The 19,085-nt window shown below is 37.1% G+C and overlaps 1 protein-coding gene and 1 pseudogene across 1 annotated transcript in view; one reads left to right on the forward strand and one right to left on the reverse strand.

Moving 5' to 3' along the window:
- LOC107672895 (zinc finger protein 501-like) overlaps positions 1 to 5,002 on the forward strand; it is a 10,238-nt pseudogene extending 5,236 nt beyond the window's left edge.
- A 7,639-nt stretch (positions 5,003 to 12,641) lies between these two features.
- The window catches only part of LOC107672930 (zinc finger CCCH domain-containing protein 7B-like), a 29,201-nt gene continuing 22,757 nt past the window's right edge, over positions 12,642 to 19,085 (reverse strand). Inside the window, exons 20-23 of the mRNA XM_016466310.1 lie at positions 17,652 to 17,760; positions 14,478 to 14,611; positions 13,409 to 13,581; positions 12,642 to 13,312 (exon numbers count right to left, since the gene is read on the reverse strand). Of these exons, the coding sequence (XP_016321796.1) occupies positions 13,126 to 13,312; positions 13,409 to 13,581; positions 14,478 to 14,611; positions 17,652 to 17,760 (603 nt within the window). The 3' untranslated portion in view covers positions 12,642 to 13,125. The remainder of the gene's footprint in view (positions 13,313 to 13,408; positions 13,582 to 14,477; positions 14,612 to 17,651; positions 17,761 to 19,085) is intronic.

Here is a 19,085-nt window from a genome sequence, read left to right on the forward strand (position 1 = left end):
AATAATAATAAAACCTAAACATTGTGCAACTTAACTTTCAAGTTTCAGCCTAACTACAGCTCAGGCATGACATAAGCCTTTACTGTCTTCTTAGAAGGCTTTGTGGCTTTTGTAAGAGGCAAAACTTAGTGGGCAGGAAGCTAACGTGGAACAAAACCAAGAGTCCATACACATAATATTTAATAACACATTTTTCAGCAACATGAATTTAAAGTTATTTGGAGAATAAACCCTCTTGAATGTCTCTCTGCATACTGGTGTGTGTGTGTGTGTGTGTGTGTGTGTAATCCTTTAAAGGAGCATGTGGTTGCAAACACAATGCTCTGTATGTAGTTACAGTAAATGGTAGGGATGCACCGAAATGAAAATTCTGGGCCGAAACCGAGAATTCTGGATGTGCTTGGTCGAAAACCAAAACCGAAAATGCTTTGTAATAATTATTTTATTAAATAATATAAAGTAATTTTGTAAGACTTTTTAATTTAACTCGATTTTAATGACATGGAATTTTAAAAACACAAGCCAATAAAACAACTACACTTTTATTGAAAGAAAATTGGACAGAAAATATATTAATATTAAATATCAATGTATTATTTTTATTCAGTTCTATGCATAACAACATAACTGTTGTTGTTTTTGACTAATTATCCAAATAATGTATAGTCCTGCAAACAGGGTTTTTCCTTTCTTAAAATGCGGCGGATGTGGTACCATCCTGATCATGTGCACACACCCTTCAAGTGGCTGAAACAAACACTTTTTACACGCAACATATTTTAGGTGTTATAATAGTTATAATATCAAATGAAGGCATAAAACATTAATATAATTTATCTTTAAATGATTGAAAATTAAACGTTTTGGCAAACAAAGGGGATTTACTATTAAAATTAAAACATGGAAGAAATGTTGTGTGATCATTCCTTAAAAAATAAAGTTTTCATAATTTTAGTAGTAGTAGTATGTACATTCTGCTGAACAATAGTAATATACTGTATTTCTGCTGCAATGTCTTCAAATTAAACCGGGCTTTTATTTTGACGGGTTGCCGTGAATACCTTTTAAATTTCTGTGTATATATGACATGACGCTAGTTTTACTCCAATGAAACGGTCATGAAGTGACTCTCAGAGCAGTTCTGGAGACGTTGTTCGTGTGTTTGTCCTCATTGAGACGGCAGACGCTGAAATCACCGCGATAGTCACGTGCGCTTTAGTGTGTGTGGTAAAGGAAAACGTGCGTCTGCCGTGCATTCATTCATAGAGATATGGACGCATAATATGAGTTAATGCTCATCAGATCGCGTAAATCAGTGGGAAATTAATAGAAATTATGATTGTGTAAAGATGTATAACATGTATAAAAATATAAAAACCCTGGCAAAGCTATTATCATCAGCTCATGTGAGCAGAGCATAGCAGGAAGCAGATCCGTGAACGAGATTTTACCAGCATTGAACAGGAACAAGTATACTACATAGAAATTTCTTGTCCGCGCTATTTGGGCGGACTTAGCTTTTCCAGTGAACATGAGCAGTAAATGAGCAGAATGCACATTGATAGAGCGGAATAATGAACGGAGCGTCACGCGGCGCAGTGATGACGGCTGGAGGAGAGCGAAACCTGAACACTGCTGGGCGGCACGGCGTGGTGCGGCATATATTTTCGGCGGCCGAAAATTTAGTGCATCCCTAGTAAATGGACTAAACGATTCTCCGAAGCACATCATTTGCCTCGATGATTTGTTTGTACTCTAGTTACTCGAGGAATCGTTTCAGCCCTAATTTGAAGATCAATTTACCTCATTCTTGGAAGGTTTCAGGGACATATAATTTATAAAACTGCACAAAAATTATCACAAGTTTGTATAGCAATTATATACTTCGCGCTGTTACATCAGGGTTCATTTTTATGTCCTTTCACATTTCGCTCTCTCTCTTTTTTTTTTTAACAAGTTACTAAAAATTAGTCTGATTTTTACTTTGATTTCAGAGTTGATTGAAGGGAATGAAGAACCAAGTGAAGTTGAGAAGAAAAGTCTTGTCAAAACTGAAGAAAAAACTTTGAGTTGCTCTCAAACCAAACAGAAATATTTAAAGAAAAGAAGAGCCAAGAGGTCTTCCACTTGTGCTCAGTGTGGAAAGATTTTCCCATGCAAATATAGTCTTGATGTTCACATGAGAGTTCATACTGGAGAGAGACCGTATACATGTGTTCAATGTGGGAAGAGTTTTGCACAAAAAGGACACCTTATGGAGCACATGAACATCCACCCTGGAGAAAAACCTTACAGGTGTTCACACTGTGACAAGAGATTCATTCAGTCAGGACTCCTGAAAAAACATGAGAGGATTCACACTGGAGGGAAACCATACAAGTGTTCACACTGTGACAAGAGATTCAATAAGTCAACAAATCTGAAAACACATAAGAGGATCCACACTGGAGAGAAACCGTACACATGTGATCAGTGCGGGAAGAGTTTCACACTAAAAAAACACCTTACAGCACATATGAGAATTCATACTGGAGAGAAACCGTTCACTTGTGATCAGTGTGGAAAGAGTTTTACAAAATCAGAAACCCTTAAAGTACACATGAACATCCATACTGAAGAGAAGCGGTACATATGTGATCAATGTGGCAAGACATTTTTGTGGGCTTCAGTTCTGACGAAACACCTGAGAGTTCATACAAAGGAGAAGCCACATTCATGTTCTTTATGTGGAAAGAGTTTTTCACGTCTAGAACATTTGAAAGGACATCAGAAAATACATACTGGTGTGAGAGAGTACATGTGCTTTGAGTGTGAAAAGACTTTTATTTCAGCGAACTGTTTAAAAATGCATGAGAGGATTCACACTGGAGAAAAACCGTACAAGTGTTCACACTGTGACAAGAGATTTAGTCATTCAGGACGTCTGAAAACACATGAGAGGATCCACACTGGAGAGAAGCCTTACAAATGTTCACACTGCGACAAGAGATTCAATCAGTCAGCAAATCTGAAAACACATGAGAGGCTCCACACTGGAGAGAAGCCTTACAAGTGTTCACACTGCGACAAAAGATTCAGTCAGTCAGGAGTCCTGAAAAAACATAAGAGGATCCACACTGGTGTAGGGTATCAGAGCGAATCAGACAATTTAAGATTAGATCAGATTGATGTTGAACAACCCAAAGAGCCAAATTCCACAAAGAGGCCCAGGATAACAAGACAACGTCATAAATCTGTCCACGATACCCTGGCGCCACAAGTCTGAAGCAAGTCCACCAACTAACTAACAGTTTTGAGCATGCTCGCAGCATTAAAACAAAAGAACCATATTGATTATTCCAACTCAGGAGTTTGTCAAATAACCAAGATTAATGGTCAAAGAGATGCACAGCATAACCATCACATGTAAATCTGTGAGAATTCACGAGCTACAGACTTCCTCGGATTGATTTCCCCAGCCCAGGACAAAGACCAGGCTCCTTCTAGACCTTTTGACCTTTTGTTCCTCACAAAGCACATCCTCACGTTCACAGAACGACACAGAAACTGTCTTTACAGATGTAGATGCACCAAAATGATCTCAAAAGGACTTTTAAACTAATATCAGTCCATTGCATATCATATATGTAACCCACACATTTGACTATCATGTTCTAATCACTCATTGTGTATGTATTTTGAATTGAATAGTTTATAGAATTACATTCATGTTGGTATGTATGAGTTTTAAAATTCATGCTTTAAACATTTCTATCAATCAATTCTTTGTAAAATGTATTATATTCTGGTTATTGAAATCATGTCCAAAATTATAATCTGCAAGAGCAGGAAATTTCGGACCATGTGACTGATAAGATAACATGTTGATTTATGTATTGGGAGGAGAAACATATCAACACCCCGAGCTAAGGCAATGTCTAATTGGTGAAAATACCATTTGGGATGTGTCCAACAGCCATGTTTAAATACTCAGGACACCATCAAATTATGCTTTTTCTTAACTTTTTGCCACCGCGTTTTGACGCTGCTTTTAGCGCTCTTTGAACGTGCTCTGGCTTACACGCCAGCTGCTCCTCTAAAACCATGAGGAGAAACACCATCTGGTCTCGTCACTCTTATTGCTGGCTTCTACTTTTAATTTCTTTTCTTTTCCATTGAGAGTTTCGTGGTCTGAGTTAAGTTTTGCCACAACACCGTGTCTCCGAGTCCGACCTTGAGTGCCAGTCTTAAACTTCAACCAGCCCACAATTCTGCAACTTCAGCCAACGCCCAAGACTTCACTACCAAGGACCACTGAACTTCCAGCCAATCAGCAACCTCGGGAAACCCCTTTCTGCAATGATGACAACAAAGGGAATCCCTTAACACAAAGGCAAGGCAAGTACAACCTCCAGATTCTAGCTGAACTGGTGCATTTAATATAAATGTTAACCTCATTGAGGAACTCAATGCGAGGGTTAATTAAGTGATTGATGGTTGTTCAGGTCTATGCAATTGCACATATTGCTATAAACTTGGGATTTCATTTTCATTCTCTTAAGCTCATTCTTTCCTCACTTTCTCTCTTCCTGCAACTTGTATGAATGTGTGAGTGCATGTGTTTGTGTTAGATTCGTTTATATTGTCTTAGAATTATCCAATAAAGTCTTATTCATATTGAAAAGAGAAGTATATTGTGTTTTGTGCTTACAAGTTAATGTCTTAAACTGCCGATCTTGTTACTGTGCTAATTAAGTGTTTTCACTATATTTTGGATTTCAATATCCACTGCAGAGTTGATGTTATACGGCTCGTTCAATGAATCGCTGGCCGTCTCAGTGAGCAGCCGTAAAACAGTGATTCTGTCCAAATTCCCTTTAAAATCTTAAATGATTCCCTTTGAGCTAAATTGACCTGTTTCCCTTACACTAGAGAGAAACCATAGCACTGCTCTGCATGTGGGAAGCGTTTTAATCATTTATTTGCTCTGCGCAGTCATACAAAAAGCAGTCACAGTGAGTAGATCATCTTCAGATCCAGCACTTTCATATCTGATGCCGTGTCCTCACCAAATGGGACACAATAATGCATCGAGCAATAAAATATAATTTGTTTAAATCTGTCCTAATGAGCTATTACGAGTGATATGACTGAAACACTATCTAAAGTTTTCACAGTTTATAAAGTTCATCTTCAAAACCAGCAGTTTCAACTGAGATTCAGATGAACTCAAAGACGGAGTTCCTCCCCAAAGAACAATGTCAAAATGTTTTATTTTAAATGATACCATTGTGCTTTCTCCCTTTCTGGGCCTTGATCATAGTTAGTAATATGTAGTTCCGTTGCTGTCTATGGAGGGTCAGAAAGCTCTCGGATTTCATCAAAAATATCTTAATTTGTGTTCCGAAGATGAATGAACATCTTACGAATTTGGAACGACATGAGAGTGAGTAATTAATGACAGAACTTTCATCTTTAGGTGAACTATCACTTTAAGTGGATGGGAGAAAATCTGATGTGTCGTACTTCATACTGGTGCATTTACAAATAGATACAGGTGCATCTCAATAAATTAGAATGTCGTGGAAAAGTTTATTTTGTTCATTTATTTCAGTAATTCAACTCAAATTGTGAAACTCGTGTATTAAATCAATTCAATGCACACAGACTGAAGTAGTTTGAAGTCTTTGGTTCTTTTAATTGTGATGATTTTGGCTCACATTTAACAAAAACCCACCAATTCACTATCTCAGCAAATTAGAATATAGTGACATGCCAATCAGCTAATCAACTCAAAACACCTGCAAAGGTTTCCTGAGCCTTCAAAATGGTCTCTCAGTTTGGTTCACTAGGCTACACAATCATGGGGAAGACTGCTGATCTGACAGTTGTCCAGAAGACAATCATTGACACCCTTCACAAGGAGGGTAAGCCACAAACATTCATTGCCAAAGAAGCTGGCTGTTCACAGAGTGCTGTATCCAAGCATGTAAACAGAAAGTTGAGTGGAAGGAAAAAGTGTGGAAGAAAAAGATGCACAACCAACCGAGAGAACCGCAGCCTTATGAGGATTGTCAAGTTGTGCTTACAAGTTAATGTCTTAAACTGCCGATCTTGTTACTGTGCTAATTAAGTGTTTTCACTATATTTTGGATTTCAATATCCACTGCAGAGTTGATGTTATACGGCTCGTTCAATGAATCGCTGGCCGACTCAGTGATCAGCCGTTAAACAGTGATTCTGTCCAAATTCCCTTTAAAATCTTAAATGATTCCCTTTGAGCTAAATTGACCTGTTTCCCTTACACTAGAGAGAAACCATAGTACTGCTCTGCATGTGGGAAGCGTTTTAATCATTTATTTGCTCTGCGCAGTCATACAAAAAGCAGTCACAGTGAGTAGATCATCTTCAGATCCAGCACTTTCATATCTGATGCCGTGTCCTCACCAAATGGGACACAATAATGCATCGAGCAATAAAATATAATTTGTTTAAATCTGTCCTAATGAGCTATTACGAGTGATATGACTGAAACACTATCTAAAGTTTTCACAGTTTATAAAGTTCATCTTCAAAACCAGCAGTTTCAACTGAGATTCAGATGAACTCAAAGACGGAGTTCCTCCCCAAAGAACAATGTCAAAATGTTTTATTTTAAATGATACCATTGTGCTTTCTCCCTTTCTGGGCCTTGATCATAGTTAGTAATATGTAGTTCCGTTGCTGTCTATGGAGGGTCAGAAAGCTCTCGGATTTCATCAAAAATATCTTAATTTGTGTTCCGAAGATGAATGAACATCTTACGAATTTGGAACGACATGAGAGTGAGTAATTAATGACAGAACTTTCATCTTTAGGTGAACTATCACTTTAAGTGGATGGGAGAAAATCTGATGTGTCGTACTTCATACTGGTGCATTTACAAATAGATACAGGTGCATCTCAATAAATTAGAATGTCGTGGAAAAGTTTATTTTGTTCATTTATTTCAGTAATTCAACTCAAATTGTGAAACTCGTGTATTAAATCAATTCAATGCACACAGACTGAAGTAGTTTGAAGTCTTTGGTTCTTTTAATTGTGATGATTTTGGCTCACATTTAACAAAAACCCACCAATTCACTATCTCAGCAAATTAGAATATAGTGACATGCCAATCAGCTAATCAACTCAAAACACCTGCAAAGGTTTCCTGAGCCTTCAAAATGGTCTCTCAGTTTGGTTCACTAGGCTACACAATCATGGGGAAGACTGCTCGAGTTTCACAATTTGAGTTGAATTACTGAAATAAATGAACTTTTCCACGACATTCTAATTTATTGAGATGCACCTGTACATGCTGTTTCTTTGAAACAGAATATAAAGCCACCCAGTATTTTTTCTTTTTTTAAGAGCCAATAAGAAGCACCAGATCGATAAGCAGTATTGTAAGACTAGGAATACCGTTAAAACCTTAACGATACCCATCCCTACTTGTAAGTCGGGAGAGATCCGTTTCATTAGTTTTCACTTCACTAATTTGATTAAATGTAAAATTTTTATTAATACATTTTTTTATCTTTATATTTTATCAACAAATTTTATTGTCGGCTGGCTGTATTTGCATTAGGAAAAAGTCATTTTATAATTTTAGTTATATCTGAAAGCCATGAAGCATTATGTTTTCTTTTTGGGCTTTCTGTTTTAAATTTCTCAATAAAGAAACTGATTTTAATTATTTTTCTCTCTTTTTGTTTGTTCTCATTTTCCTGATTTTCTAGTTTGTTTCGGTAGTTCCTCATTAGTTCCTCATTTATTCGTAGTTCTGTTCATTAACTGACTGCTTAATTAGACCTATTCAAATTAAATGTATTTATTTAAATGTAATTTAAATCTGGTGCTGGCCATCCTTTGCCAGTAGGGATTGGATGTGATGGCCGACAGCAGCTCTGCTGTTGTGTAACGGTGCTGCCCTTAAAGAAAGAATGTGATCAAACAGAAAAGTTGGCCTTATGCCAAATTCTATAGAATGAGGTGAACCGTATGCTTGCCATGGGGATAACAGAGGATTCCCACAGAGCATGATCTACATTTACCTTTCATTTAACAGCTTTTATCCTAAAGCAATTTGTCACAGTATGTGCAGTACAACGTGGATAAGTGCACAAGCTAGAGCAAATCCAGAAATGTATTTTTAGAGGTTTTCTAGCTTAGTGTTTCTACACCCAGGTGTTATGTGGCACAGCTATGTTTATTTCCTTTTTTTTTCCTTCTAACTTTTGATTTATTGATTTATTCTAACTTTTGATATGTAGGTATGCAAAAAAGTGTTGAAGACAACACAGAAAAATGTCAGACATTTTCTACGCACTGTGAAATATTTCCTGATAAGAGCCAGAAAAGTTCCCACAAATAATTCACAGGGAGGCTTGTGTCTGGATCACACAGGTGAAACCTAATATATTTATTCCTGGCACTCGGTAACATTTCACCTTGGAATATTGATATTTTTTTCCCCCAACTACATATGATTCATTTTCTAAATACCCCACATCAGTAGGCACATATCAAACCTCCAAAAAAATAATGTTTTCCCACCTCAGGCACTACAGACCTTTTTCTCGCTTTTTTTCAGATTTAGACACCTTTTTTCTCAACCCTGTAACAGACAAAATGGGATTGGTTTAAAAAGTATTTTACATAGAACTTGTTATAAAACAAGCATCTGCTCACTGCTCATGTGTCCGTCATAACAATTTAATGATAACAAATGTAACATTTATCATATTTTTCACATTTTTATAGGACTTAAGCTAAAAATACAAATTGTATGTGTATGGTCTCTTTATTTTTGTAAAAAAAAAAAATTTTATTTTTAACTTAGACGTTTAACTAAAACCACTATTTTATTGTTTTAGTCCTTAACATGTCAGATGGTAATAAGCAAGAAATGCTTTAATTCTTAATTGTCTTGCCTATATTTTTACAAAAATATTAATGTGACAAAGTGTGTGTGGGGGTGTTGAAGACTTAACACATTTGATAGGATACATCGCCTTCAGTTTTTGGTTTTGTTTCGGTGAATGAAATAAAAATAGTGTATATATATATATATATACATATACATATACATATACACACACACACACACACACACACACACAGTCATGGTCAGAATTGTTGGTACCCTTGGTGAATATGATCAAAGAAGGCTGTGAAAATAAATCTGCATTGTTAATCATTTTTATCTTTTATTTTAAAAATTCACAAATATCTAACCTTTCAATAGAAATCTTATAATGGGCCATGTTTGGACCTTCCAACCGGACAATAATCCAAAAACAAACCATTAAAACAACACAAAAATGGGTCTCTGAGCTCAAAACCAAGCTTCTGCTATGGCCATTCCAGTTCCCTGACCTGAACCCTATAGAAAATCAGTGTGGTGAACTGAAGAGGAGAAGCACCAACATGGAGCTGCATGTGAATTTTTAAAATAAAAAAATCAAAATTATGAACAATGCAGATTTATTTTCACAGCCTTCTTTGATCATATTTACCAAGGGTGCCAATAATTCTGACCACGACTGTATATATATGAAGAGTTCAGATGCAAAAGCCTCTAAGTTTTTCTTTTTCCCAGGCTTCTAGGTTTATGTTTGGTAATTTCACTTTAATGACAATGAAAAGCACCTATTTATTGCCATAAAAGTGAAATTACTGAACCTATACAGGAGTCTGAGAAAAATACTCATTTTAGAAGACAATTTCAGACGACACTTAAGAGGCTTTTGCATCTGAACTCTTCATATATATATATATATATACATACAATTACTCTGATTAACCAAGTAATGTGTAGTTAACTGAGTTTTTTATTGTTGTTCAAACAGACACCAGGATGCAGCACAATGATCAGGTAAGATACTATGAGCACTGAATCGGTTTGCCTACAAAAAAATCTGATTCAGATCTGCAAGTTGGCACCATGTTTGTGTGATTCACACACACACACACACACACAGTGCCCTTGCGAAAGTATTCAAACCCCTTCATTTTGCAGCCTTATGTTAAACTGCATTAAACATTTTTCCCACATCAATTCACACTCCATACACCATAATGGCAAAACAAATAACAGGTTTTTAACATTTTTGCAAAATTATTAAAGATAAAAAACTTAAATGATTCCATTACATAAGTATCCATACCCTTATCTGGGACAGCTGAAATTTAGCTCAGGAGCATTCATTTTGCTTGTAAATGTTACCACACTTTGAACTAGTGAAGTTAACCTGTGGCAAATTCAATTTAATGGGTATGATTTGGAAAGGCACACATGTCTAAATTGAATCGGTATTATTTGGAAAGGCACACGTCTTAATAAAATGTATCATGTATTACTAATTATTAATGTGAAAAAGGGTTACCTACAGTGTTGGGGAGAGTTACGTTTACAAGTAATGCATTACAATATTATGTTACTCCGTGTCACCCTAGCGCCATTTTGGAAAGTATCCACTGAACGCAAACAGCGTATGTTGTTCTGTGTCAGCCGCACCACACGGATACGTTGTTTTCGTTAAAATCAAAGCACAAACAACGTAGAAAACGTATCTGTGTGGCGCAGCTGACACAGAATAGCATACGCTGTTTGCGTTCAGTGGATACTCTCCAAAATGGCACCAGGGTGACTTTGTGTTCCGAAGATGAACGGAGGTCTTACGGGTTTGAAACGACATGAGGGTGAGTAATTAATGACAAAATTTTCATTTTTGGGTGAACTAACCCTTTAAGGTATATTCACATGACATAAGATCCACAGTTTGTAATCTCCACAAAAACAATTATACTGACAACACTGATTCATTTACTTATATAAATTGTTTGATAAATATAGCAGATTAAGAAGTATTTAAATTTTACCTTGATTAATGGATTCTGGTACTTCTCAGCTTTTCTGTATCTGGAGAAAGAACATTCGGAAAACTTGCTGGATGTCATTTACTGTAAAACCACACATATTAGACATGTTGAAATCCATCACTAAATTCTGACAAGAAAGTACAATCTGAGCTGAAAACTAGTGATGTGACGTTCGGCACCAAGGCTTCGAAGCTTGTATCCAAAAAAAGCACATCTCACAGTGAAGCAATAGGTGTGTTCGACTTTAAGTGGTGCTGCGCAGACCAATCGTTGTTTTACATCAAAGTACGGCGAGAGCAATTCAAAAACATATGGAGCTGTCTGCTCTCTATAGCTCTCGCAGTACTTTGATGTAAACACCGATAGGTCTGCGCAGCACCGCTTCAAGTTGAACACACTAAAGCAGGGTTCCTCAATTAGTTTTCACCGAGGGCCGAATTCTGCCAACAATACCAAGCCAAGGGCTTATATATATATATATATATATATAAATAAAAGACAGCATCACTGATTATAACGAGTTCTTGTGTTTTATTGCATCGCGCCGCGTCTGGTGTAGACACGATGTAAGTTAATGTAGCTTTCTGATGCTGCGTTTGAATTTTCATGACACATTATTTGAAATTAGCGCAGGCCAAACTTTTTTCTCTCAGGGGCCGGATGTGGCCCGCGGGCCGCCTATTGAGGAACCCTGCACTAAAGTGATGGAGCTTGATTCGTTTTGCCATAACCACGTGATCTGTGACGTCCCAAACTTCGTTTTTGCACACAACCATGTGACTGCTTCATATTCTGATTCAAATAACGCGAACCCATTGCACAGGTTTCGGGTTCCATTCACTTCAACGGACCATCCCACAATAATCTTCATTTATGTTGATCATATATGCCTACATGAGCCATGCTTAGTTTTTTTATTAATTTATTCAGAGGCTCATTTATTCATACTTGAGTAAAATGAGAATTGTAGAACAAATTGATTTATTATATGAAACGGTTAAAAAATGGCTGGTACGTCTGGGATGCAAAGGCACCTTTTCCCACCTTTGGCTTTGACCACAAGAGGTCATTAGTGTGCAACTTCTTGAAAAGCTAAGAGTAGGCTAATGATGAACCATTTTACGATTCAGTTGAGGGGAAAGTCTCGGTGCTTCGCAAAGCTTCATTTCACCATCACTACTGAAAATAGCAAAGTTTGCATCATATCTGTAATATCAAACATCTAAGACTATTGTTCATGTAACCACAACCCCATTTGCATAATGCAAGCAAATCATCAACCAGATGAGATTGGTTAATGTATTTCTAGCTTCAAGAATATATCAGAGGATGATGTCCATTTGAATTGCAAGTATGGACTGGGAAATTGCAATATATTAAAAAGTAAATACAACTTTACCTCACAAATTATTATAAATTATAACTTTTCAAAAGTTGTAATAACACAAGAATATTAAAGGGGTCATATGATGCTGCTAAAAAGAACATTATTTTGTGTATTTGGTGTAATGGATATTAAGTGACTGTAACACTCTGCAACACTGACTTTCTGTGCACAAGAGAAATACGTTTGAAACTAGAAGGAACACAATGTGATTTCTAATAAAGATCAATTTCCTATGATTCATATCAACTGAACGTGGAACATGAACAAGGGTTAAGAAAAGAGAATTGTAAAAGAAATACATGCCATAGCTCTAGAGCTAAAAAAATCTGTTACTTAAAAATACAAATAAAAGCATAATTTATTCAAAAACCGATACTATAACAAACATGTTTCACAAAAGTAATGTTTACTGCATTATTCTGTGATCAATGTGTAAGTTTCATTTTCTTTTATAAACTGAATTACAGTAAAAGTAAAACAAACTTAAAAAAATAATATCTGTCCTCTTTGTCTTACTTAAGTCCTGGACAAATACTGCATGCAGGTCAAATCCTGGAGAAATCCAGGAACTTAAATGCACATCACATCTGAAAGACAAAATGTTCTGATCGCTGTCTAACAGATCAAACGTTTATTAAGTGTATGAACAGCATTTATTCTCTATTTAAGCAACATGAAGTAAAAGATCCGTTCATCAAACACAGACGTCAGAATCGTGTTCTGGGTGATGTGTTTCAGTCTAAAGGTTTAACATCTTTCAGTTTGATTAAAACATGTGAACACTCATCAGCACCTGCAGTAACTCTCACCTGATTCAAATCTCATAAACAAAGTACAAATGTAGGCTTGCTTGTTTAGTCCTGATTCTGAAGTAGGAAGTTCAAGATGCCAAATTCATTGTCAGTTGGAGAGATCAGCATTTTGGCTCTGGCTTCGTTTAACCTCCTGCGCAGGAAATCCCTCCGTTTGCACCACTCCTGAAGCTCCTCCTCACTGTGAGCGAAGTCGCAACTCACACCATCAGCACAGCCATCTTCCAACCTGTCAATCAAACACCACAGCCAATCAGGACAAAGACCACTGTTAATAACAAACCCTTCATCGTTGATGTTGTTCATGGATTTGATGATAGTGAACCTGGGACAGATGGAGAAACTGGGTCCAGGGAAGCGATAGGACCAGGCCAGACTCTCGTCCTCTCCCTCTCCGCTGAACACTCTCTGCTTGTGTTTCTCTGTGAAGATGTGCTGCTGCCACTGCCGATCACTGTTGCTGTGTTTCCCACACAGAGAACAGTAGAAACTGTTCAGCTGTAGTAACAAACACACAAGCGGCTCCATTAGCACCACAGCTGCCAAGTCCGCGTATTTTACGTTTTTTTTGAGAAGTTGCGTAAAAAAAAAAATCATGGGTTGCCGTTATTTGGGCTTATTTTTAAAAATATGGTTGCTTGTTAGGAAAACCTGACAAGCAACTTTGTTTCTATACATTTATGGTCAATGTTTTTTTTTACATTTTTTATATATATTGTTGACACTGTCTGCTCGCAGGTAAAAGCCAATCAGTGCAATAATTAATGTGCTGTAGGGTTATTCGTCATCGCACATCGCGCCCCCTCCTCCCCCTTATTGGAGTAAAATTGCATTTAACTTGCAGACACGTGACGTTAGTAGATGTAGACAAACAAGGCCACCAACAGAGATGTACAGAGATGGAGGAAACATGGGAGAAGGGGAACGGTGCAGGGGAGGAAAGGGACCTTATTTCATTTGTAAAATATTTTTATAATGCATTAATCATTAGCAGTAATACTAATAGTAGATACAGGGTTCGAGTTTACTTTATTATAAATATGTGGCTATATTAAAGCTCCCCCTTAGTGCTCTGGTCTTGTTTTATTCTCCATAACTATTCTGCTTGCAGGTGATCGGAGGATAGTGTGTGCCCTCCCGCTTTGTTGCAATTTAATGATTTTTGTAAAATAACTTGTGTTTTTGCTCTTGAAACTCAGAGTGGTTTCAGTTTACTATGTTGCAGGCTCATTTATTGATAATAAACGATCATAAATAATATTGATGATAATAAATATTGGGCTTGTTTTTGAAGCTGCGGTTGCTTATTTAACTTGTGAGAGTTGGCAACACTGACTAGCACGTGTGAGGACAGCAAACATGAGAATGGTGAAAATTAACCTGCAGGAACGTACCATCGCTTCAGCAAAGTCCGTCGGCATGGTGATCTGCTTCTCTTCCATTGGCTGAGATGGTGAGGTGCTGTCAGACGCTCTGTTCTGATTGGAGGTCGAGAGCCAGACGTCAAACACCCGCTGGATGTCCCTGACTGCAGTGGAGAACATGTGACTGCAATCATTAATTCAGATCATATCTAGGCTATGATGTCACAACTTAATCCCAATTCACACACGTGTACAAAGTATGAGAAAGTACACTTTGTCATAAACTTAAGTGCCTTATATCATTGGAATCCTTGGCTCAAGACGAACAAACCATATACATCTCCTACTTCATTTCTATCATGAAAAACAAAAATGTCCCACCGTATTGATTATCATTATTATTTTTTATTTATTTTTTTGGCAAAACCAGTTTTAGGTTCTTTGCCCAATAGGAAACAAAACAACAACAAAAAAAGATAATCTAGAGATGAATATCAATTAATTTTCAGTATCTTGACACACTGGCTTGCCAAAATGTTCAAATTGGGTGTGGTCACTTTTACTTAAATGGTTATGACTCTTGAACAGAATTATGTATCTTCACCAAAGTTGGTGCATTTATGTATAGGCTAATTCTGAGGGCACATGCAAAGACCAGGAGAACTTGGCCACTCTGTGGTGCTAAAACAGGAAAAAACTTGGCTCTAAGTATGGCCCAATTGGTACGACTGACTTGGGGTTAGGCAATGTGTTTATGCCATCATTGCCTATTGTTCACATATTTTGAAAAACATGGCTATCATTGGCCAAACAAATTTCAGTAGCTATTAGACAAGCTTAACAGAGGACAGTCGGAAGGAAAATTGATGGCCTGTTTGACTATTGGTCCCAGAGGTCTGTAAAAATTGGGGAAAAATGGCCACTAGTTAGTAGTTACTAGTTACACATTAGTGTAAATGAGCGTATACAATGCAATGTTTCACACACATATTATACACAATATGCATATCATAAGTTAGATTACCTCAACCACCTCAACTTTGCCTCAAGAAATGCTGGCAATCAAACTGTTTGTTACATAGGCTGTTTGATTTTTTTTAAAGTAAGCATGAAACGGAAGTTGCGATTGCCTTTTTTTCTCTACGGTGACATATATCCGAGTGAAACGGCATCTGAAATGAGAGGGCGGGACTTGATTTCGTCCTTCGGGAATTGATTGGATCGTTGGAAGTTGGGGCGTTGCTAACAAAATGGAGGCAGATCTGAATGCCAGTTTGCAGTTAGCTGTGGGGGGATTTACAGTGGGGACTCTCCACTGGATTCACAGCTGACACCCAAGCATGAATAAATGTTTTATGTATTAAAATTAAGGATGACGATGACGACGACGACGATCAACGGCACAAAACATGCCTAAACAGCGAGACTGCCTGAATGACTGAGCGCGTCCTCCATCAGGTTAAGTCATATTCATGAAAAAAATTAGTTTGTGATGTCCTAAGAGTAATGTTGTGGTAATATCCTAATATCTTTTCAATGTTTAGGGGTAACGTACTCCCTCATGACTGGTGTCAGTGCTATAAAGTGAAGCATCAGCTTCAGCTTTTCCCCCTGTGTTATGACTCTTGAACAGAATTATGTATCTTCACCAAAGTTGGTGCATTTATGTATAGGCTAATTCTGAGGGCACATGCAAAGACCAGGAGAACTTGGCCACTCTGTGGTGCTAAAACAGGAAAAAACTTGGCTCTAAGTATGGCCCAATTGGTACGACTGACTTGGGGTTAGGCAATGTGTTTATGCCATCATTGCCTATTGTTCACATATTTTGAAAAACATGGCTATCATTGGCCAAACAAATTTCAGTAGCTATTAGACAAGCTTAACAGAGGACAGTCGGAAGGAAAATTGATGGCCTGTTTGACTATTGGTCCCAGAGGTCTGTAAAAATTGGGGAAAAATGGCCACTAGTTAGTAGTTACTAGTTACACATTAGTGTAAATGAGCGTATACAATGCAATGTTTCACACACATATTATACACAATATGCATATCATAAGTTAGATTACCTCAACCACCTCAACTTTGCCTCAAGAAATGCTGGCAATCAAACTGTTTGTTACATAGGCTGTTTGATTTTTTTTAAAGTAAGCATGAAACGGAAGTTGCGATTGCCTTTTTTTCTCTACGGTGACATATATCCGAGTGAAACGGCATCTGAAATGAGAGGGCGGGACTTGATTTCGTCCTTCGGGAATTGATTGGATCGTTGGAAGTTGGGGCGTTGCTAACAAAATGGAGGCAGATCTGAATGCCAGTTTGCAGTTAGCTGTGGGGGGATTTACAGTGGGGACTCTCCACTGGATTCACAGCTGACACCCAAGCATGAATAAATGTTTTATGTATTAAAATTAAGGATGACGATGACGACGACGACGATCAACGGCACAAAACATGCCTAAACAGCGAGACTGCCTGAATGACTGAGCGCGTCCTCCATCAGGTTAAGTCATATTCATGAAAAAAATTAGTTTGTGATGTCCTAAGAGTAATGTTGTCGTAATATCCTAATATCTTTTCAATGTTTAGGGGTAACGTACTCCCTCGTGACTGGTGTCAGTGCTATAAAGTGAAGCATCAGCTTCAGCTTTTCCCCCTGTCGTTTATCCCAGCATTTACCCTCACGTCACTAGCTCCGCCCTTGCGCCATAGCTCGTGACCGAAAGAGAAGATGAGTCATTTTGAGGGGGAAGGGAGGTTAACGTTTTTGATTAAAGATTACGAGGGCAAATGAATTAAAAAAACATAATAAAGTGCATGTATAAATTATTTATAACAAACACTACAGTATTCCATTAAAAAATAAGAATTTTCAATTTTGATTTCATGGTGACTTTAAAGACTAAACCTACTTTCTAACTAAATTCTACTTTTCTCGTCTTAGGTTTTTTAATCTCACCAAAACTAGTGAAGTAGAACGCTCATTACTGCCTAGATCAATAATTATCAAAATGTTGAACAAATGTCAAAAAAGTTGAACTTCAGTATTTGGATGGACAATTTAAAAATGTTGCCATAAACAACTGTACCCAAAATCCTATAATTCCTAAATCAAACCTCAGAACTTCACAAAACTTGATTAGTACATGCAGCATATGACTGTGATTGAACATCAGTGTTGATTGTGTTTGATTTAATGCTCACAGCCGTTGTTCTTCATGTACGTCCACAGATCCTTCTCCTCCTGACTGTGAGCGAAACTACAGTTCCCGATGTAATGACATTTACGCTGCTTCAGCACATGGACACAGATCTGTAGAGGAAGAGGAAAGCAAAGGAAACATTCAGCGTTAAACTTCAAGAGCTCAGTTTCAGTGTAACAAATTAGTTTTCAACAGAACAAATATATTGTATTTCATATCCCTACTTTAAAAAGAGACATTGTTTTTACCAGTGAAATAATGTAACGAAGTAAAAATAATTTGTTACAGTAGTTAAGTAGCCTATTTTTTGGGAGTATCTGTACTTTACTTGAGTTTTTATATTTCAGCTAACTTTCACTTTTACTCCACTACATTTCCTAATTAAAATGTATACTTTTACTCTGATACATTTCCCTGAAGCATATTCGTTACTTACTACAAAATAAAGTTGGAAGAAGAACACAGACTGCAAGCAAGCAGGTTCAATGAATCAGTGGTCTGGCGTCTGCAAGTTAGACTCCTAAAAAACAAATTTGCTCATGTGCAAACAAGTGCTCACACAACCGCGGATGATTCCATTTTCCACTCAAGTCGAGGCTGGTGTGTGCGATATACAGTACAATGTATCTTCTGCGATAATATGGCAAGTGTTGTAATGATGTGCGATCTGACATTATCAAGTATATCACCAAATCACACACAGAGTGCACACACGTGATTTATTAGTCTATTCAAATTCAAAATTCAAGGCATTCTAAATTGTAGATGGCAAAAATGCTTCTGTATGCTTTTTATATTTATATAATTTAATACAGTTACCGTAATCTATATAACACAAAGAGTGCAGTTTTCCCCCCAGATATAAGCATGATAACAAATAAATGTTTGATAAAGTTGAATAAATTTAGCATTAAGTGCCTTACATTTTAGACACAAAATTTCCTGTTTTTGCTCAATTTTGCCAACGAAAATAGTTCCAAACAAAGATCACAGCACTGTTTTGCGTCTCTGAGCAATGGACGGTGTTTACTTATTGAATGAATCAGTTTTTTGAACGAATCGGTTGATTAAATGATTCAGTGATTCACTCATTAACACAGTCAAATGCTTTGTTCCTGAATGAATCAGCCGTTTGAACGAATCTGTTGAAGCTCAATGACTTACTCATTAACAATCACTTGCTGCCATCTACTGGCGGTTTTAATTTCAGATTTCGACTATTTTTTCATGTTTTAAATCATTTCAAATATCAGTATTCAATGTTTTATGTTAAAAACAAAACATTTATGCATCTGTAACTGCAGGTTAAATGCATCTATGTCCCCTCTGAGATACATTAAATGGTGTAAATACATTAAGTATGGAGCGGCATTTACTACACAGAGCCGTAGTTCACTGACAAGCTACGCAATATCGCTTTCATAATCGCAGATGA

The sequence above is a fragment of the Sinocyclocheilus anshuiensis genome, unplaced genomic scaffold (genome assembly GCF_001515605.1).
Source record: "Sinocyclocheilus anshuiensis isolate Anshui unplaced genomic scaffold, SAMN03320099.WGS_v1.1 scaffold464, whole genome shotgun sequence".
Lineage (NCBI taxonomy): Eukaryota > Metazoa > Chordata > Actinopteri > Cypriniformes > Cyprinidae > Sinocyclocheilus > Sinocyclocheilus anshuiensis.